Source organism: Neopelma chrysocephalum, unplaced genomic scaffold (genome assembly GCF_003984885.1).
Source record: "Neopelma chrysocephalum unplaced genomic scaffold, ASM398488v2 Primary Assembly neopelma1_64, whole genome shotgun sequence".
Lineage (NCBI taxonomy): Eukaryota > Metazoa > Chordata > Aves > Passeriformes > Pipridae > Neopelma > Neopelma chrysocephalum.
In genome coordinates this window covers 6,287,401-6,308,252 of record NW_020897721.1, presented here as the reverse complement: position 1 = coordinate 6,308,252, position 20,852 = coordinate 6,287,401, and the positions used below count along the sequence as shown (strand labels likewise).

General features: G+C 40.6%; 2 protein-coding genes across 20 annotated transcripts in view; one reads left to right on the top strand and one right to left on the bottom strand.

Annotated features, from left to right (window-relative positions):
• FUBP1 (far upstream element binding protein 1) overlaps positions 1–9,592 on the top strand; it is a 33,142-nt gene extending 23,550 nt beyond the window's left edge. For all 4 annotated transcript variants that reach the window (XR_003534241.1, XR_003534240.1, XR_003534238.1 and 1 more), the window contains one exon: positions 8,816–9,592. Coding sequence is in view for 1 of the 4 variants with exons in the window: in XM_027683361.1 (XP_027539162.1) it covers positions 8,816–8,833 (18 nt within the window). In the remaining 3 variants the exon portion in view is untranslated. The remainder of the gene's footprint in view (positions 1–8,815) is intronic.
• The window catches only part of NEXN (nexilin F-actin binding protein), a 20,678-nt gene continuing 521 nt past the window's right edge, over positions 696–20,852 (bottom strand). The window contains exons 1-14 of one of the 16 annotated variants that reach the window (XM_027683345.1): positions 20,612–20,674; positions 14,915–14,997; positions 13,677–13,868; positions 13,459–13,540; positions 13,224–13,372; positions 11,919–11,960; positions 10,657–10,824; positions 10,404–10,577; positions 8,094–8,279; positions 4,799–4,999; positions 3,287–3,508; positions 2,067–2,252; positions 1,115–1,475; positions 696–1,011 (exon numbers count right to left, since the gene is read on the bottom strand). In XM_027683345.1, coding sequence (XP_027539146.1) covers positions 998–1,011; positions 1,115–1,475; positions 2,067–2,252; positions 3,287–3,508; positions 4,799–4,999; positions 8,094–8,279; positions 10,404–10,577; positions 10,657–10,824; positions 11,919–11,960; positions 13,224–13,372; positions 13,459–13,540; positions 13,677–13,868; positions 14,915–14,941 — 2,004 coding nt within the window. In that variant the 5' untranslated portion in view covers positions 14,942–14,997; positions 20,612–20,674 and the 3' untranslated portion in view covers positions 696–997. Of the gene's footprint in view, positions 1,476–2,066; positions 2,253–3,286; positions 3,509–4,798; positions 5,000–8,093; positions 8,280–10,403; positions 10,578–10,656; positions 10,825–11,918; positions 11,961–13,223; positions 13,373–13,458; positions 13,541–13,676; positions 13,869–14,914; positions 14,998–20,577; positions 20,675–20,852 lie in introns of those variants that run through there. The other 15 variants (XM_027683344.1, XM_027683346.1, XM_027683343.1 and 12 more) reach the window with 15 other exon arrangements.

Genomic DNA, 20,852 nt, shown 5'->3' with positions numbered 1-20,852 from the left:
AGAACTTTAAGTGACTGCAGCTTGCCTTGTCTATGTCAAGGCCTGTACACTGTTCTTTCATTTAAAATGTGGCTGGTTTTTTGTGAAGTTACTCTTAAAGAAGCTGAATCTGGTTCAGATGGTGTTGGCACAGTGACATCAATGTTGATGTCAAAAGGTCTTAGAGAAAAAGAGTCCAGTAGCCTTAAGACAATGTTTAGAGATGGGGCAATACATTTATTGCATTAAGATGAAGAAAACAGGCACTTTCTGCAAACTTTTTTTCTTAAAGCTTGTTTCTTTTAAGCTTAAAATGTGAGCCAATCATAAATGTCACCAACTGTCCCTGCACCATTTAATCAGTGGAAAAATCAGAATTTTTCCAAGGCAGTGTTGGTATTATTAAGACCACTACAAACCTGAGGGAGATGGTTTTACTTTAGGATTATCATCTGCATGGGTTGGTCAGAGCACAGCAGTTTAAATGCAAGCCCGTTTTAAAGCAAGAAGTAATGAATGCTCTTTGGGAAAAGGCAGCAGTGGTGAGCAGTTAGGTCATCTTTTATTCTTTAAAAACAGTACACTTGGATTTCTGAACATCATCAATAAGTATTTCCTTTTGCCAGTTCAGTGCCCCTGGGATAAAGTTAAACAGCCTAAATATTCAGTGCTCATGCAAAGTGTCCCAACAGACTGACAGACACCACGACACAGGGTTCCAGGTTGTGTATTCAGCTTTATTCTGTTATGCAGCAGTTGGTCTTCAAAGGGGGGAGCACTATTTTAATTCAGCTTTTTCCTTTGGTGATCTTTCATACATTGATTCTTTTTTTTTAACCTTTAATACTGATTTTTGCCTTGAGTAGGGAATCCAGACACACTCATAATTTGAAGGTTATTCTGATGCAGGAATGACAAATTAATGCATATCCTTGCTTGCTTTAGTTGGCCCCATCAGAGAAAGAGATGATGCAGTAAGAAAGTTGAGGGGAAGAAAGGTTCCAGCCAAGGTAGAGCATTAGTAGTCATCAGCTAGAAAATACAAGAAGGGTTAAGAGAGAAAGGTAATTAGGTTTTGGTAACAGGAAAGATGCAAAGAAGACAGAATCAGGCAGATTAAAATGCTAACTCTTACTTTCAATGGTGAGAATGCAGGTGCTGGCAGCTGAGCCTCTGTTGTTCACTGCTTTACACATATATTCCCCTTCGTCTTCTGGGAAGGTTTCTGGCAGGTAAAGGCAGTAGGTTTCTCCTCTTTCAATGTACTGATAGTCCTCAGAGTCCTGCAACATCTCCCCCTCAAACCACCACGTCACTTCAGGTTTTGGTTCTGCAGTGATTTTCACTGTGAATCTCACTGGCTCGCCATCGACAACTGAGGTGTTTTTCAGTGACTTCTTGAACCAGGGAGCTCCAGATCGAGCTTGATCCTCCTCATCTTCACAAGCAGAACCATTGATGATGCTTCCCTCTTCCTCTTCTTCCTCTTCTCTTTTCTGTTTTGAAATAAGTCGACTTAGAACATTTAAAGTGGCAATTCCAGTGTGACTGCCAGTGATGCATCTTTGATCACAGACAAGTTATGGAGTTAGTGAGAAGGGGGAATGCCACACCTGTCCCCACTAGGTCACACATGCCCTGAATCTGGGAATGCAACAGGCAGTAAAATGCATTTTAATAAGGCTGGGATCTTGGTGTAAAATACAGGCACAAGTGTAGATTCCATTTTCAGACTATTCAAGGGATGCCCTGACCTTTCTTTGCAGTGTCTTGTACTCTTCTGGAAACATTCCAGGCCAGGCTGGATGGGGTTTGGAGCAACCTGCTCTGCTGAGAGGTGTCTCTGCCCATGTCAGGGGGTCATGATCTTTAAGGTCCCTTCCAACCCAAACCATTCTTTAATTCCATGAAAGGTAAACACCAAATGCAATTTTACATTATTTATGTTACCTCAGCAATTCCCAGCAGCTGCTAAAACAAGTGAAAGGTTCCTTTTGTGTCTTTGGTAGTGTTAATGAGAACAGTGGTAATGAGAAGCAAAGTTAAATGACTCTTAGGACTGAGGAATGAGACTTTAAGATTTATACCTTCTGTAAGGCGGCATCGATCTCTTTCTGCTCAAACTGCATCCGTAGGAATTTCTGCTCCTCGATCCTCCTCTGCTCCTCCTCTGCCCGGGCTCGTGCCATCTGCTCAAAACGGGCCTTCATGTTCACTTTGTGAGTAAATGGGGCCTCAGATTTCTTGGCTGGTCTCACATCTACATCATCCTCCTTGGGAAGAAAACATTCAAAACAGGACTTATTTATTACCTTTGATACGTGTACGATGGTAAAACTAATTTTACGTTCCCACAGTTCTTTTTAACTGAGAAAAGCCACACAAAATCCTGCTTTTTTTCTCAGGTTTGTTAAATCTTGGGTCTAAAATCAAGTCTCGTAATAGTTTATCCCAGGATAGGGCAAAGTACTTGCAAAAGTAATTTCAAAAATGACAGGTAGAAAATACTCCTAAAGTTTTATTCACATAGAAGTTTAATACTTTGTGGCAGTGGTAAATCCTCAGTGATTTGAGTTTTATGCCATGGAGGTAGTGTAGGTTCAACCCCTTCTGATCTTACAGAAACAATTAGTGTCGATCACTAATTTAAAAGCTCTAAACTAAAAGCCAGGCTTTGAGCTGCCCCAGGAGTGAGTGAGGGCTGTGGAGAGGAGCCCAGGGAGGCTCAGGGCAGGATTGCTGCTGTTCCAGGATTGGGCACTGCCACGGAATTATGGCACAACAGCTCCCACTGGGCTGGGGGGTCCCAACCATTGTGTTGATTGTTCAGACTGATGGCTCCAATTCTTGTTTTTTCCCCTCTGAAAAGTGTGAGGTTCCAGTCTGAGCTATAGAGAGGTGGGCATCCTCCTCTGCTCTACCCTGAGGAGGGAGTGAACCTGATAAAAAGTGGTTTGGTTTGGGTTGGGTGTGGTTTTGATTTAATTCATACAGTGGTGAATGAATGAATTCAGCAGAAGCAATTCAAGTGCTAATGGATAATTCTCAGATAGGAATGTTTGAAACCCTCAGGCTGGGGGGTCTCAGGGTAAGATGCTGAAAAAATAGATCTGTGCTTGCCCAGGTGCTGTTACCTTTAGGGATGCTGGGGTGAGATATCCTCAAGCATCCAAGGAGGGAACAGGACAGAAGGGAAAACATCATTTTAGAAATACAACAAAATTTGATGAAAGCAGCAGCATAGACCCCTCCTGGATCATTAGTGTGCTGGTTAATTATATCATTAACATACACACAATGAACTTACCTCTTGGAACTTTTCAGCTTCTCTTTCTCTTATTTCTTCATCCATTGCTCTTCTCTTTGCTCGCTCTTCTTCAATCTTCTTCTGTATTTCTTCTTGAGACAACTGTCCTATTTTTTCAAACTTGCTTTTTAAGTTCTTTGCCTGAATAGAACCACTTCTCTTTAGCTTTATTAATTCTTCATATTCTTTGCTGAGCTCAAAAGTTTCACACTCTTCTTCCAGCTGTTCAGAAAGCACAGAATGTGTAAGATGGAAAAGGCCCTCATTAGTTTTACTGCCCATTCTCCCACAGAAAGGTGCAACTTAAAACACCACAGTTCTCTTGGTTACTAGAAATTAGCAGACATCTTCTCCCTGTAACATGTTTTTGTCTTCCCTGTTCTGCATTTGTATCACCTCTCAACCAGCTGAAGATTTTAAAATGTCTTGTAAGATATCTTCTGAAATACACTTTGTTCAAGGGTTGCTGTCAATAAATGGACTCAGAAAACCAGACACCAATATGAAAAACTGAGTTATCCAGGATCCATAAACTCACCTCAACTTACTTGCAATATGATATGAAATAATCTTCTAAACCACAGCTATTTTGTGAAACAGTAAAATGATTCCTTTTTTTTCTTTTAATTCAGTAAAAAGCAAATGACATTTCAGGATGTCGTTGCTGGAAAAGAAAAGGCAGCTCTGGCTCCTGTAGTCAAACCACATCTAAAGCTGTAATTGCTGATATTTTTCTCCCTCCTTTTATGACCTCTGGCTGATGGTAAAGATTTATTTTAGCTGGATGTCCCTGTCTCCCTTTTTCCCTTGAGAACATCCCAAGCCACAGCCTTTATTACTCACTTGAGCTTTGCTTAACAAAAAAAAAAAATTAATACGGTCCTTGAACTTTCAGAAGGGAATAATAAAGAATTGCCACCCACAGCCAAACTGAAGTGTAAAGTTCATGACTGGGATGTTTTAAACATTTGGAATGTCAAGGAAATCGTGTGTGTGATTTGTACAGTCAACTGTGACAGTCTTCAAACCCTTGATACACCAATTAGAAAAAGCCCATTGTATTTCTTTCCTCATTAGTTAACACAGTGTTTCCCTGAGGAAAAACAAGATTTTTTGCTCTTTCCTACCTTTAGTTTTGTGTTTTCATTTGGGAACTAGAGATTTCTGTTCTCCCAATACAGTAAATATTGTCTAATAATTTCAGTAATACTCTAGAAATTTTCAGAAGTGACTGCAAAATGAAATTACAAATTTGAAACTGTGTTTTACTTTAAGGGTGGCAAGAGATAAAAAACATTTTCCTGGTTAGATTAGTGTTAAAAATATGTCATTATCATTCTAGACAGTGTTTTCAAAATATGGGTTTCTATTTTTCCTTCTTTTCACACATTATTGAACGTGTCTATTTAACATTTCCCTTAAAGGAATTTTTAGCTATAGTCTTAAACTGAGATTTTAATAATTAACTGAAATTATTCAGAGCATGTTTAACATATTGTTTGATGTACAAACCTCTCCCATTTCTTGTCTCAGCTGTTGGAATTCTTGCTTTTCCATTTCCAACTTTTGCCGACGCTCTTCCTCCGTGCGTCTCTTCTCTTCTTCCATTTTTTGTCTCAGCAGCTCCTCAAAATTAATTTCCAGTTTCCCAGGTACGAGGGACTCTTGAGAAAATGTTTTAAACATGTCTGGTGATTCATCATCCAGCACCTGCTGGGAATGCAGAGATGAAACCACAGCATTGCTCAGACACTTGTGGCACATAAAGATTTATGTCTCATAAATAGGTGACATATTTTGTGGGTATCCCTCTAACATTGTGGGAGGGAGTGGTTTGGGGGGCTTGTATTTGACTTCAGCAACAATGCTAAAACTTTAATGAAGTATTTTCTGCCCTCTAAATGCACCTTTAGGACCTAAAGCAATTCATTCTTGTTTCTTTCAAAGTGTTTGTTTTTGAAAGTCATTGCTCTTAACACTGAAGGGCTCAGAGCTGCCATTTCTTTGGAGCAAACTGAATTAAGCAATATTAGCATTCCCAGTCAGGATAACTGAACAGAATTTTCAGAAGAAACTCATCTTGTGCTCAAATTGTTTATAAAAGTCCTGTTGCCAGTTTATCAGTTTGTAGAACCCCCAGCAGGGGCTTCCTCCTTTCCCTGCCCTTGTCTCTGGCTTCCCAGCAGGGTTGGGTTTAGTTGGGTGTTTAGGAGCAGTTGGTATCTTACAGACTAATTCCTGGGATGGCAGGGCTTAGGAAAGGCAGTTTTCATGATTTCCAAAGCAGGGAATGGAAGAAGTAACATTTTCTCAACCTGAAGTGCAGTGTTATTAAAATAGGAAGCTGGGTGCTACCAAAATGGTGCCAGTGTGAGTTCTGCAGGAAGGTTAAAACAACTCCTTGCCAAAGCTCCCATTTGTGTGTGTCTGGGCATGGACCTGGACAAACTTGCTGACACACTGTCCACAGGAACGTTCTGGAGGTGAATGTGAGCTGAGCTCGGGTTCTGGCCCAGGACTCTGAGCTGATGTGCTTTGGGCTCCATCAGGGTGTTTGAAAAGCCTTGGGGCAGACATGGAAGGCTCAGTGTGCCCTGAGCTGTAGCATTGCCAACAGCAGCAATCAGTCAAATGCTGGAAACAATTAAAGCAGCAAATTTCCACTGGGGAAAGTGTTTTGTACCTTTATAAAGGAACAGAAACTAAACATTTTTTAAGAGTCTTTGACAATTCCTCTTTATTGCTGCTCACTGCCATGTAACCCACCCCTTTTGCTGCTGTTGGTGCCATCCTAGTTCATAGCCCTGTCTCGACCTACTTTGCCCATATCCTTTTTACTTGCCATAGTTTTTTAGCCCAATCCCACTCAAATTCTGCTATTCACTATAGATATCCTTCAGATTTTCCCTCTGAGGAATTTTCCAGTTGGACTTCAGCCCCACCATTCCTTCCATTCTCCATTTGTTTTGTGTAATATGAGCACATCATTGAAATTGTGTTATGGAAAAGTGAAGTCTAAAAACAAAGCTGTAAACTGTTTCCTTCAATGAAAACAGTGCCATTTAGTTTTTGGAGGCTAACCATGTTTAAATTAGCAAAGAAACATGAAACTGTCGTGCTTGTTCTGCACTGGTCCATGTGCTCATCCCTTCAAGGAGACCCAGACCCCGAGGGAGCAGGAGGGGAGTTAATTCAGGATTTGCCCACGTGTGTTCCAAAGCTGGGCCTGTGAGCAAACACTGAAGCTGCTGCTCTGTTTTTGTGACTGACTGATGAAAAGACAGAGAACCAATTTTTTGGTGGTTAAAAACCACAAAGATTCAGCTGGTTGTGTGAGGTACAAAACCCCTGTGGTTAGTTCAGTCAATATTTTAGCCATATTTTGTGAAATGAAGCCATACTTTTTTTTCCTGCAAAGTGGGAACAGTTGGTGGTGAGAAACATTCCTGTAACAATCCCAGTTTGCAGCACAGTCAGCCAATATTCCGAGGGCAGACAGGGACTGAGAGAAAGTAGAATTTTTTCTTTATTATTTGTGCTAAGACAGGTTCTTTTTGCAGTCTCTAACAGGAAGAGACTGATGGGGATGAAAGATCCCTGTTTCAGTCTGAAAGCCATCACATTGGTGGTGGGGAGCATATATTTTCAGTTAATTTTTTTAATTACTGACCATTTTCAGTGCCTGTAGTCACAGTGCACAGTCTCTGTGCTGCATCTAACAGATTAAACCCCGTTTAATCAGTGAGGTTATTGCTGCACTGAGGCTGAAAAAAGTGTTTCTCAAGAAAACAAGAAAAACCAGACACATACTGTCCTTGCTTCCCTTTAGTTCTCTGCTGGCTTTTCATAAAATAACTGGATTATTCCACAGTCCTGCCCTTCCTTTTGCAACAAACACTACTTGGTTTTAGTTTCTGTTTGGGTTATTTAATATTGTATTTCCTAATATCCACCAGTAAGTAACTGGCTTACACCCACAAGCCTGCTGAGACTTGAGGTGGTTGGAGTAAGGATGAGGACTGCACTCAAAAGCTCCATGCTAGGGGTTTTTTTTTAATAAATAATATTGTTGCCTTCCTCTGAAATTGGGCATCTCCCTCTGCTTTCAGTTAATGTCAGTATGTCAGTCCTAAGTCCCTGAAAATTTGTCTTCTGCATCATCTTAAACTTTAGAAGTCCTTGCATGTCCCAGAGATCTGCATTTGTCTCAGGAAGACCCCATGTTAAAATTGTTCTGATGGGAAGTGCCACGAGTTACTTTTTGTGTTGAAATGCTTCAAAAGCTACATTTCAGTCAGCTGGGTTCAGCCTTCCTCCTTTTTCCTTCCTAAAGAGCCCCAGTGACTGGATAATTCATTGCCATGACTGGGATAACATTAATTGTGCTTCAGCTGTAAGAGATGATTGCTGGACACCCTGTAAAGGTGTGGAGAGAAACCCAGAGCTGGTAAAAGAATTGCTCTTCCCCCCCAAAAAACCAACAAACCCTCCTAGTGAGAACATTTTGCTTTCCAAGTTGGTTGCATCTGGCATAATAATACCCACTGGATGGAATCTCTGGGTTTGACTAAATCAGGTGGAATCTCTGCAGGCTGGGTGTGAGGAGGGATTGTTGTGTGAGGATTTTGGATAAATGAACTTGATTAGTCACCCCATCACCTCCTAATGAGTGGGGAGGGGAACTAATGAAGGAAGGAATTGAAGCAAACATTCCTAGCTCCATTTAAAGCTTTTTGCCAGAGTTTCTTTCCAGTTTGTTTGGATCTTAGGTAACAGTTAAATCATGCACTAAACCAGAATCCCATACCATGTTCTTCCTGGCTTCAGCAAATGCTCTTTTCTCCTCCTCTATGCGTCTCCTCGCTTCCTCCTCTGCTTTCCTCTTCTCCTCCTCTCTCCTCTGTCTTTCCATCTCCTCAAAACTGAGTCTGAGTTTCCCAGGCCGGAATTCTTTAATGGAATTTTCAGATTCTTCATCCCCATCTTCATTTATCTTCAGAGAAGGGGGAAGAGGAAAAAATAGAAAGGACTTACCCAAACATAAAAATATTCTTTATAGTGAATAAATACTCCATTAATTCCTTTCTGATCTCTTATAAATGTTGTTTTCTCCTTGAGGAAAATATATAGCAAGAGTTTGGTTCCTGAGAGAAACATTTTAATCTTGGTTTTAGCGAGGGGAGGGAGAAGGGAAATTTTCAGTGTCCTGTATGTAGCTTCTGTAGTTTTCAAAAATCTGTTGGTTGTGTAATTCAAAGAACAAACCATGTGTCCAGGAAAAGGCTGGACAGTTAAGTACTTACTTTATGGTCTCGGGGTTGGATCTTTACTGTAAATCACTCCCTATTCAATTTATTTACATCACTTCCATAGACCTTTATACCATCAAGTCTTTTTGTTGGCATAGAAATTGTTCTCACCAGTGCACCAGTTGAAAAAATGCTGTAGAGTCTTAGAGAAAAACTGAATCAATTAATTAACATTTTTGCTATTATTCCAGACTGAGATTTTTCTTTCTTTTCTTTTTAGCCATTTAATCATCACTGAAGAAAGGGAATTGAGAGACTGTGATCTCTTCACTGTAGCTTGTCTCCAGTGAACACTCACCTGCTAAGAGGAGCCTGTGCTTTGCAAACTGCAATCAAGGACAAAAGACCAAACCCCCTTCAGAGGACACCCCAGAGTACTTGAGAAAAATTTTTACTTCCAATTTTGGCAACCACTGCCTGGCAGATAAAGCCACATGTTAGAAGATTTCTTTTGATGCAGACAATTTGTACATTATTTTCTATTAGTTGGTAAATAAAAGCATAGACATGAGGGTGGGAGGTGGGAGCTGAACCTCAGTTAGAGCAGCTCGTGACTCCAAGTTCACTCTGTCATTGTCTCCCCTCTCCTCCTTTGCTGCCCAACCCCAGACAAAAAGAAAAAGGTGCATTGTTGGCATAATGACAATGTTCTTGGTGTGAAAAGGCCAAGGGATTTGGTGGAGGTGAAGCAGTAAATTTGGTATCTGCCTAAACCCAGAACCCTCTCAGTGTGGACCAGTTGAGAATTTCTGTGTTTCAGCTTTCTGGAGGTTCTGTGGGGGTGGTTTTGTTTAGGTTTGTTTGTGTAGAATATACATTTCTTGAATGTTTCTGAAGTATAGTCAATATAGAGATCTTGATTTGTTTGTCTGAGAATGTCCATTCAATAACTGCAGTCTGTTGAAGTTAGCAAATTCCTATAAATAATAAATAGCAAATTCCTATAAATAATATTTTCCGAGTTTTTACAGAAGATTAAAACCTCATTTCTCGTTAATCTTGTTTGTATGTGAATTTTGTATGTGAATTAACAAAGTCATAGTGATCATGACTGTACAGGGGGAAAGTATTCAAATACAGAACTTTAGAAATGCTTTTGGCAATGGAATATGGTAAAAATGAGGAAATACAGAACTAAACTGTCTGGTGGATCTTTGGTTAATAATGAGTGTGATCCAAGAACAAACTACAGTGAGGTCTGTTTAGAGGTGATCTAAAGTAACTCTGCCTCATGATAAAGAACACATATGGAGGTGGTTCTGCAAGTAATGTGGAACAGGAATTGTGAGCTACATTTCTGACAGTTTGGGGACTTAATCAAGTAATTAATGGTATGTTGTTTATGTCAATATATACAAGGGAGCTGAGCTGATCTGTCTTTTTTGCCCTTTCTTCCTAAGGGCAAATTGTAATTGATGTTTATTTCTATCATGTTTACAAATAAATACGGGAATAAAAACCAGAGTTCTGTTCCTACAGAATGTTTGCATCAAAACCTGGTCACTGAAACATCTGCAGCACTGATTAAAAGCACAACAGACAGCTAGTAATCTTTGTGAAGACTTACAGCTGAAGGGACTACAAAGTGTAGATATCAAACCTGCTAAGATTGCTGGCAAAATTCAAGCTCCTGTATTTGTGGGGTTGACTAAAGGAATGTGGAAAGCACGAGGAGATACTGGGTGATTACTGAGCGAGAGCTAAAAATGCATCTTGCAAAAAGGCATTTTCAGACTCTGAACAGCTCGAAATGTAGTTGAGGAGTAAGACAAAAGCAGGCTCCTGTTGAGGAGCAGCCCTGCCCTCACCATTCTCTGCCTGGCCTCCTCAAAGGCTCGTCTCTCCTCCTGCAGCCGCTGCCGGGCCTCCTCCTCCGCCTGCCGCCTCTGGCTCTCCTGCCTCTGCCTCTCCAGCTCCTCAAACGTCACCTTCAGCTTCCCGGGAGACACAGACTCCGGGGGGTCACTGCTTTCATTCTCACCCTGGGTAAGGAAGATGAAACAGTTGGATCTTAAGCCAATAAATATCTGTTATTTAGGTGTTTTGGGAGGGAGGGTTTACCGTGACAAATGAAAGGCACTTGGTTTCCTTCAGGGATTGGGTTTCATTCTTCGTTTCTTCCTCCTCTGCTCTCTCCTTTCCTGGGTTCTCACAGTTTATTTTCACCTTCCCAGGTGTCTTGGTGGGTCTCACAGGCACTACTGTAACTAGGAGTGAATCATCCCCTTCCTGTCCAGAAAGATATTTATTAGATATTATACAAATAAACGCATTTCTTTATGAAACTGGTGTTTTAACCTGTGTGCACCAAAGCTTCCAAAAGATTTACTTGTACTGAGTATTAACCACAAGAATAAATCCAATAATAATAATGTAATAGCTGAAGAGTGTCAAGACTGAATTATATTCTAAACATAACTGCTGGGAAACTCCTTGATTTCTTTACATATTTTCATTAACTGTTAGTTATAAAAACTCATGAGTTGGAAAAGAACAGGTGTAATTTGGAACACACAATAATTGTAACCACACTCCACTTCCAGTTTTAACATTTGCCATGCAAAGGAAATACTGTGGCTGGAATAAGCCAGTGGCTCTAGAGAACAATTTGTAATTTCTCAGGCACAGTAATTGTTTTTTGGAGGAAGTTGCTGATTCAAAGCTATTTTTGCAACTTACTTGCCAAAATACATTTTACTTTTTTTTCCCCCCACAGAATACCATGATTAACAGGGACACTGTCAAATAAGTTAAAGCTAATGGATTTTGGGGGGTATTTTTTTCTTTCCAAAACTGTAGTAGGAGTGTGATTTTCTTGTGTTAGTAAAAGACAACAGGACCTTTGGACCCAGCTTTTCAAAATTAAACATTTATTTTCAAGACTTAAAATCCAAATGGTAAATTAGCCAATTAAAAAAAAAAAAGTTAACTGAGTGAGGTGTTCAAACATCTGTATGTTGTCAGAAGCCCCTTTTAATTTCAAGTTTAAGGCAAAGAGCTTTTAAGATGATTCTTTCCAAAGCCAGAGGACTTAGAGTATCATTACTAATATATATCAAATAATTCTGGTGGCTTTGAATATTTACATTTTAGATCTTTTTAACTAACCACAAAGTATCCACAGTGCAGGCTCAAAATTCAATATATTGATTTCAAGAACAGACATATAGTTCCACATACTCTAGAAATTTCTTAGCTCCTTGGTTGAACTTTAAGTAGGTATTTGTGTGCCCTTTTCGAAGTTTTCCCAACCCAAATTACAATAATAAAACAAAAAGTGAATAAAAATGTAGGTGAACATTTCTTTAAAAAAATCTGATTACCTCAGCTGCTGATTCAGTTCCCGTATTGTTAAAGTCCTCAATCTATTAAATGAGAATTTCACAGGATTACATTACTTTGGCTCTTTGCCTTAGAGCTGCAAACACAGAACTGGAAATTCTTTTTGTATCAGAGATATGGAGGTAGCACTTAAATTCCCAGGGGTGATAAGGACTGAACCTTGGAATGCTTCAGAGGGGTCTGGCTTGTGGAGGAAGAGGCAACATGACATAAAACATCCTAGAGAAAATAATGCTCAAGCATTTTAACAGGGCAGGGCTGAACTGAGGAGTGTATTTGAGATGTCCAGGCTTCATTTAAGCATTCCAGAATTGTGTGAAACAGAAACAAAACAAAACAAAAAAACCAAACATAAGCAAAAGCAAACAAAAGCAAAAACCACCAAGGCCAAATGCTGTGTTTGCTTCACGTTAATTCTAAAATTCTACATGTATGTACTTCTGCCTTGCAGAGTAGATTAAAAATACAGTAGATACATTGCCAGTTAAAAGCACAGTTGTAACAATGTTAAAAGCCTTAGTGCAAAAGACTATCTGAAAACTGACTCCTCCTAGTTTTCATTTCTTAGAACAAATTCAAACCTAAATGAAGTATTGCTGTCGTTTGGTTAAATAAAAATTAGCCCATGTTTTTAGTGTATCATTTAGATGTTCACTCTCACTGCAGTGTTTGTAGCACTGAAGAAAACTTGCAAAAGGAATTACTATGACACCCACTTACTAAATTCTACAAAAGACAGAGTTTGCTTTATTGGCATCAACAAAAGTTGCAGTCTGTTCATGTATATATGCAATGATGGTTCACAAAGTGGCAAAGGAATAAAAGGATCTGGATCTTCATGATTTATGATTTTTACTGCATTAATGCCATCTCATTTTTGGCTGCCCATGGCATTTTCTTGCTACTTCTTGCTTGCCTTAGTTCATGTATCACTGAACTGTATTCACTAACTTATAAGCAAAAGGAAGGGTTGGTAAAATATAAGAAACATTTTCAAATTAGTTTAGCAAAGACTGTAAACTCTTGTTTGCATAGGACACCAAAATTTGTGCCTGATTCCTGCCTGGTTTCACCTGTAACTCAGTTTTAGAGCTTAAAAAAAGATTTCCTGTAAAGAAGTGAAGAGTCTCTGAACGTTATTTCCCACCTCCATCCCACTGAGCATCTCCCACCTAAATCACCACTGTCAGAAATCTCAAGATTGAATCTTTCTGGTCAATACAAAACTTTAATTTGTGGCTGTTGCTTCCAATTGTATCCTGCCTGGTGTGATCAGACCAACATACCTCCTGGGCTTTTTTTGCTAATTCTCTTTGAATTTTCCTTTTCTCGATCATATCCTGTTCGATTCGCCGCTTCCTTTCTTCTTCCATTCTTTTTCTTTCTTCTTCTTGCCTTTGCTTCTCCATTTCTGCAAATTTGCCTTTAACAGTCCCTGTGGATGTGAAATACACTGATAAATACTTTTATCTAATACTTATCAGGTGAATTATGGGGCCTTTAAAGTTGGGCCTCTCTTACCTATTAGTTTTGGGACATAACCTTTTTCTGTTTTAGATGATTTGGTGTCATCATCTTCATCAGATGCGAGCAGTTCTTTCATCTAGTTGATGAAACACAGAAAATAAACTGTCTTTATAACTCCAATAAAATCCCAATATTATTGTCTTAAAATAATGTGAACAGATTTTCAGACAGAACACCAAATATTAACACAAAATATTAGCAAAGAAAATAACCTCCTGCTTTCTCCTGTTCCATTCTCTCTCTCTAACATATTGTTCTTTTCTTCTTTGCTTTTCATCTCTAGATCTCCTTTGATTCCTTTCTTCCCTTGCTTTTTGCATTGCTTCAAATTTGTCCTTTACATCGCCCTTGTGAAGCTTGGGCACATAGGACTTGGGGACGGGTTTAGATGAAGAAAGCAGAATCTTGGTGAAGATATAGAAGAAATGAAGATAAGAGAAAAAAAGAAAAGTTGAAGCAGATGGACAGAAATATTCTGATAGATCGGATTAGAAAGAATGTGAGAACATAAACAGAAGTGCAGTTGATATTAGGAACTTTGTGCCATTAAGCCATAAATAGCAATAAATACTAAAATAACCAAAACAACATTTAGCATTACATTAAGCTTAGGCTGTAAGCAATTGCAATGAAGAGCTGCACAACTGAGTATATGAACTGTGGGAATGTACAGTCTCAGGTACTGGGGCTTTAAACATTAATTACAGATTTAGATTGTTGCTTTCAATCCTGAGCAGCCACCAAAGAGCCCCTCTGCCCCCAACACTTAAAACAGATATAAAGTCATAGATGTATAATACAATATGTATGGGGGTTTTCTGCAACACTTCAACAGCCATATAGAGTTCTTTAAATAAATTATATTATTTCTTAACTTCAAACTTCCAGTGCATTACATGCTTACTTTCTTAATATTTAGAGAAACAGAGAATCCTGGTGATTTTATGTTATAAAGTGCAAAGATTGCAGGACTCTCATACTGATACAGCAAAGGGACATTTCTTTGCCAGTGCTGCTCTCAGGGTGCCCAAACAGCAGGAGAAGTTCCCACTTCTCAGAACTGCTGTGAAGTTCTCTCTTTTCACGGTGATGATGACAGGAGTGTTCTCAATAAAGTAATAAATACTGAGAAAACTGGCTGAAAGCATTCCATATTTCATATTTTTTCACCTTTCACCAATTGTCCAGAATTGCCCCATCAACACTGAAAGTTTCTTTATATTTTGTTGCCTTTATTTTGCCTTCCCCCTCCATGTTTTTCTAATAACAGTAAGAACATAATTCACAGACTCTATCACATCTTAGGTTACTTACAAGTCCCCTTCCATTGTTTTAAAATAACAGCAATAACAGCATAATTGTCTATTACAATTTTTTTGTAATTATTATTTTTGCAAGCATCAGTAGTAAATTATTCCATTGCTTTGATGACTTTAAAATGGGTACCTACCTCAGTTTTCTGTGCAATGTCATTCATGGTTACTGGCCTGTGCTCTGCACCTGGTATGTTTTAAGATTGCTTTCAGTTTCTACCTGAAAGAAACAGTTGTAGTTATATTCCTTCCTTTTCCTTTGAAATGATGCTTTAACCATCTTCCTGTAAATAAGGTTGCATAGGCTGAAATCAATGTATCACAATTTCACTTGGTCCTCTGAGGCTTTTGAAGACATGAATAGGTTCTAAGTATGCCACAGTAATTAAAAGAACAAGCTTATGATTCACTATTCATGCTCATAACTCCTCTATATAGTCCTAGGTATTGGGTTTTAATTTCCATTAAAAAAAGAAAAAAACAAACCAGCTTGGAGCCAAGCTCTGGTGTGTTGTTAGAAATTTTAAAGTGCACTGTATTTATTAGGAACCAAACAGAAAGGCACTTCAAGTTCAGAGCAAGCCTTTGTCTTTTCTTTTTGATTTTTCTTCTTTTTTTTTCCCCCTCTTCCTTTTTTTTTTCATCTTCAAGTCTATCAGAGGTTGTAGGAGAAAAGAAACCATGACATGACTGCAGTGCTCCTGCTGTCTGTGCTGTATCAATCCTCTGAGTGCCAGGAAAGCCTAAAAAACTCAGTGTGCCAAACATGGTGCAAACAAAGGGACTCAAAAGACTCGAAGTAAAAATGCTGGAAAAGCAGCATTTTACTAATGGAAGGGACTTGTCATTTGTGGTTTAGAGGAACTGAAGTCAGGGCATTTTATGATATGGAAAGTTAAGTTCTTTGGAGTTCTTGTTCTTTAAGTTCTCTAATTCTAAATTACAAACAGATTGTAAACGTGGAAATTTCTATGTGGTTTTAAAAATAATTAATAATAAGAGTTGTTTTCATGCAAACTCTTCCAAAACACACCAATGTCACCAATGCTCACTGGCTGTGCTGGAGTTGTACAGACTGGATGGAATTCTGAGATCTTGTGGGATGTTTTTCCAAAAGAAAGCAGTCACAACATGAAACAAGAGCATTTAGCCACCAGTGCCTGCCCTGATTTACAAATTCTAAACTCTTCAAATTTGGCTTCAACAGAGATGTTCTGCAGAACACTTGGGTGTTCCCTTTTGACAAATTAGTCTGGAAAGTCCCAGCAGCACCCCCCAGTCCCCAGCCAGAGCTGACAAACACCTCCTTTGCTCACTGAGAGGAATCCAAGGCATTTGGGTTCTCACTTGTGAACACATGAACATAAAATCACTGGTGGTGGTTCCCATTGAGGCTGTATCAGATGAGCAAGAGCAGTTTAAACTTCTGTTGAGTCTGGAGAGGCAGATAATTCCATCAGAATTCGTGGTTTCAGGGTCCCTGCAGGCTCAAACACACCTTTGTGTGCTGTGCAGGGTTTGCAGTGTCTGTGAGCTTTGGCTGACTTCTCATGCATGCAAATAAAATCCCCACTGTGATCAGTACAACCTTAAAACTACTTAAAATCTCGTTTTTAGAAGCAGGTCTTAGAGAAAGTTCTCTGTTCTCTTCTTTTGCTACTCTGCTTTTTTAATTGCTCCTTCCCCACTTGTGGCTGGCAGCCTTTAGCCTTGTGCTGCAAACACAGCAGTGACTGACAGGTTTAGTGCAGAACCCACCAGAAAACAAAGGAATGTCAGGCACTGGTGCAATCCATGCACTGCAGTAGCCCAGGACATGGAGACCTGGCAGCCCTCACACAGGGCTGGAGCAGAGAAGTCCCAAAGATAATCTTTCCCAAGAAATTCCATTTCACCTGAATGCCTCAGGAGAGGGGCACCACTAACCTTCACTGCAGCAACAAACCCAGTTGACGTGGCTTCATCTTAAAGTCATTTGAAAACAGCCCCTTCCAATGTCTGATTTATTGTGTGCAATTAGTTGTAAGAAGATGTTTATGAGTCAAGACTTTGTCCTGAACCTTCCTGATAGCTCCAACTGCCTGAACCCCTCGACAGAGGGATAACAAACCTGAAATTTTCTTTAGAAGTGCAAATGTTGGAAGTAATTTTCCATATGGATTCCTGCTGTCTGGACTTCCAAAACTGTGCCAGTCCAACAGGCTGTTGGCCTAGAGGATGGCAGAGCTGTTCCTGCCATGTGGAATGCTGCCATATCTGCTATTACTTTGGGCTACTTTCCAGTTGGTTGGCATCACCAGCTCTTAATATGCTTGAAGGTTAGCCAGCTGGCTCTGGGGCATTTTGCCTCTGCAAGTCATCCTACCTGCACCTTTGATGCTGAAAGATATGGATATAAAGCTGCAGGGCAGTGCTAAACATGATCCCACCCATGGCTGCACTTCCATCCCTCTCCGTGGCCATTAAGCCTCGGGCAGGACCAGCAGCAGGACACACCTTGGGCAACCCTCGAGGCAGAGGAGTAAATCCCAATGAAGACAATCCAAAATGTTAAAGAAAAAAAGGAACACTCCTTGAGTTTTGGCTTGTGTGGCACTGAAGGAACTACAGCTGTGGCCTGAAGCTCCTTTGGATCTGCCTGATCCCCAGGAGAGGGTCGCAGTCCAGGTCTGGTTGCTGAGAAAACCCAAGTGGCTCCATCAAGAAATCCTGACAGCTCCATGTCATGGAGGAACAGTGACTTCCTAACCTGCCAATAGCTTTGCAAAACTGTGCAGTAATAAATTTGCCAACCCAAGAAACCTTGACCTACTAACTCCCTTTTGAGATGAACCAGTTACATTTTTAAGTCCTGTGTATATACACATGTATTCTTGCTTTGCAGTAAGAATTTTCCCCCAGAGCCCATCTAATAAAAGTAATGCTTATTCTTTGAGGCAACACAAATCTACTTGTATAGATACTTCAGAAACTATTTTGCCTCCTATTATGAAGCTTAAGATGCAGTCTCATCTTTTATTTCCCAAGATCAACATATCTCAGGAGAAGCTGTAAGAGCTCCTTACTGAAGCTTCTCACTCAAAGAAAAAAATAAATCTCAAACTTCAAGTGAAAATTTAATACAAACCCAATAATGCATAGGAAACTAGGCAACAGATTTGAAATATTCTGTAAAAAAATGTTTTCAATTATCTTATTTTTTTGCTGTAAATGATAAGCAATCACCTCCAATATGATCTGATATGAAAAGTGCTGTTTTGATCACAGCACTTTTTCAATTTTTCGTGCAGCCTCCCTAAAACCTTACTTCAGGCAAAAGAAAGTGAACACAAAAAGCCAAAACATCCAGGGGACACAGGTTTGTTGGCTCACAAGCCCTAAAATTCATCTCCTTAATTTTAATTAATTTCCATTTCTGAAAGGAGGTCAGAGTCCTCAATTGATAAAAAAAAAAAGTTGTGCAGCTTTAACCAGATTAAAAAACCCCAGACTTCCCATAAATAATAAAATTCCCTTTCTTTAAAAAAAATTCTTGATTTTCAGGGGTGTGTTTAACATCCTCACAGGAGACACGACAAATATCAGCATTTCCCTGGACTGAACACTACTCTTTAGAGCAGGAGTATGAAGCCAGGACTTTAAAAGAGGTCCAGTTCCTCTGTGGTGTCTCCTTTTGGGAGGCCCCCTGCTCTCCTGCTGGGTCCTGTGAGTTATAAATAAGCCCTTCATGGCACCAAGTTACGTTTCCCATCTGTCTCCTCTTTGTGATCTACTTGCAGGGAAGACTCCATTATATAAGAAAACCACATTGTCAGAGCTGGCAACTCACTCCTTGCAGCCAGAGAACTAAGGAGAGGAAAACACAGCGTTAAAATATTAAACAAGATATTAAATAGAACTGGAAAGAGGAGGGGAAATGTTCCTCGTTTATGTCCTTGCCATAACTGATCTGGAATGACACCACCAGTTGTTGTACTAAATTACAGATACTGAAGTAGGTACTAAAATTATCGTGCACAGGGGAAGATCCTGAGCTGGCATAAACTGTCAGCTCCACTGAAGCCAATGAGTTATGACAATTAACACCAGCTGTTTAAACTTCACATTTTCTGTAATACAAAATGCAAAACTACTTCCACTTCCTTGTATTTCCTTCGTTAAGTCTTTGTAATTAAAGACCAGAACGCTTACCAATAACTGACCCAGCTAATTCAATCTCATACACAATCTTTTCCTCAGTCTCTGAATTTATCACACTCCCACGTTTATTGAGAGTCTCATATTGTAGAATAGTCCTTACAGATATGCTGTTACCTGTAAAAACATATTTAATACAAGGGATGCCTGTGTTTCTTTATGTTACTATAAACATTCTTAATGCAACAGTGCCACACAGTCCAAGTGTTAAAAAAATTGAAATCACCCTTCTCTGTAGAAAAAATCTGTTGATTCCTTACTCTCTTCTGACTGTTATGGGGTTTATAGGCTCCAGAGCAAAGGTAGTGGGAGATGAGAGGGGGAAATTCTGCTGGGATCTTCTGGCCCATGACTTCATGTTCCACGATATCTGCTGGTCCTAATCACAGGTGGCAGTAAATTGTGAACTGAAGTCCCCAACAGAAAAATCAGCATATTTTGCCCCACGCCATAGTTCCTTCATCCCCTGCTGTGTCACAGCAGCTGAGGACCAACAGTGTGATTTCAGCTCTACTCATGTTGCCTTCACTGACAGGACTTCAGAGATGAAGGTACTGAAACGAGGGGTAAAATACTGGATATGAAGCACTGTTGCAATCTGTATATTCCCTTCCCTGCTGACAGGACACAGCCAATCTGCCTCTTCTCAGAAATCCTCCTGGCCAGCTCAGACTGAGCACAGGGCTGGTCACACACCATGGTCGTGGCCCGTGTGGTGCCTCTGCTGCAGAGGAGAGCTCTCCTGGCTTCCTCAAGATGTGCAGCTGCTTCCACTGGAGCAACCCCCCCTCTGGTAGTGCTGTGAAAGCCCACTCGTGTGTGCAACCTTCCTCTGAGCAGCTGTGGCCGCCTTGGGTGCCCAGCAAAGGGTCACTTCCATCGCCTCCTGCCCTGCCCTCCCAGTGCCATCAGCTTTGCCCTCTGCCTCCCCACAGCCAACTTCGACACGGCCCCAAAGCTGAACAACCACCTATGGCAGATGCTTGTCTGACTTCTTTCACTGAGGAAACCACTCATCTAATACATTCCAAAAGCAGCTAGAAAACGTATGCCTTAGCAAAGCCTTAAACCATCTACCCAGCTCTTATATCCTGAGCTCAAGATAGGCTCTTGACTCAGACTGTGCTTTCTACATATACTAGGCATGTTCTCATACTTCTGTATCTTCCTTAATTACTACACTTGGCCCTCTTATAAGACTAATTATTACTTTACAATTTAATTTCATTGGTCAATTTTCTAAGAGATTTAAGGTCTCTTAAGACCCGAGATCTAAGGTTAAGAGTACTATGTTTTCTACCATACAGCTACTTGCCGATTAATTTTTGAAATAACACGTTTCATTAAGCATGCTTATTGCATTAACAGAAGTCCTTATTTACCTAAAACAAACATGATAATAAATAGTTTGTAAGCTGTCACAGAAGCCTAATATTTTCTTCCAACCCACGCTGTCTTACAGCCATCCCCTTCAGGGTGAAGCAGAACCAAAGGACGCACTCAGCTGAAAACCACAACCACAGAACTGAGCTCCTCCGAACGTGCAGACACGGGGTCTGCGAAAATCAGGCATTTATGGGATTTCAAAGTAACTCTTACGGACCGCACGCCCCAGACGAGCCGCCCGCACCGCTCACCCCGCGCTCGCCGCCCATCGCGGCCGGGGGGCCGAGGAGCGCCCGCTCCGCCGGGACACAACCCCCGCGGCGGGGCTGCGGTTAAACTGCTGCGGGTCGCACCCGCCGGGCCCGGGCCGTGAGGGGGCTCCGGGCCGTGAGGGGGGACCGGGCCCTGAGGGGCGCCCCGGGCCGTGAGGGGGCCGTGAGGGGCGCCCGGGCCGTGAGGGGCGCCCGGGCCGTGAGGGGCGCCCGGGCCGTG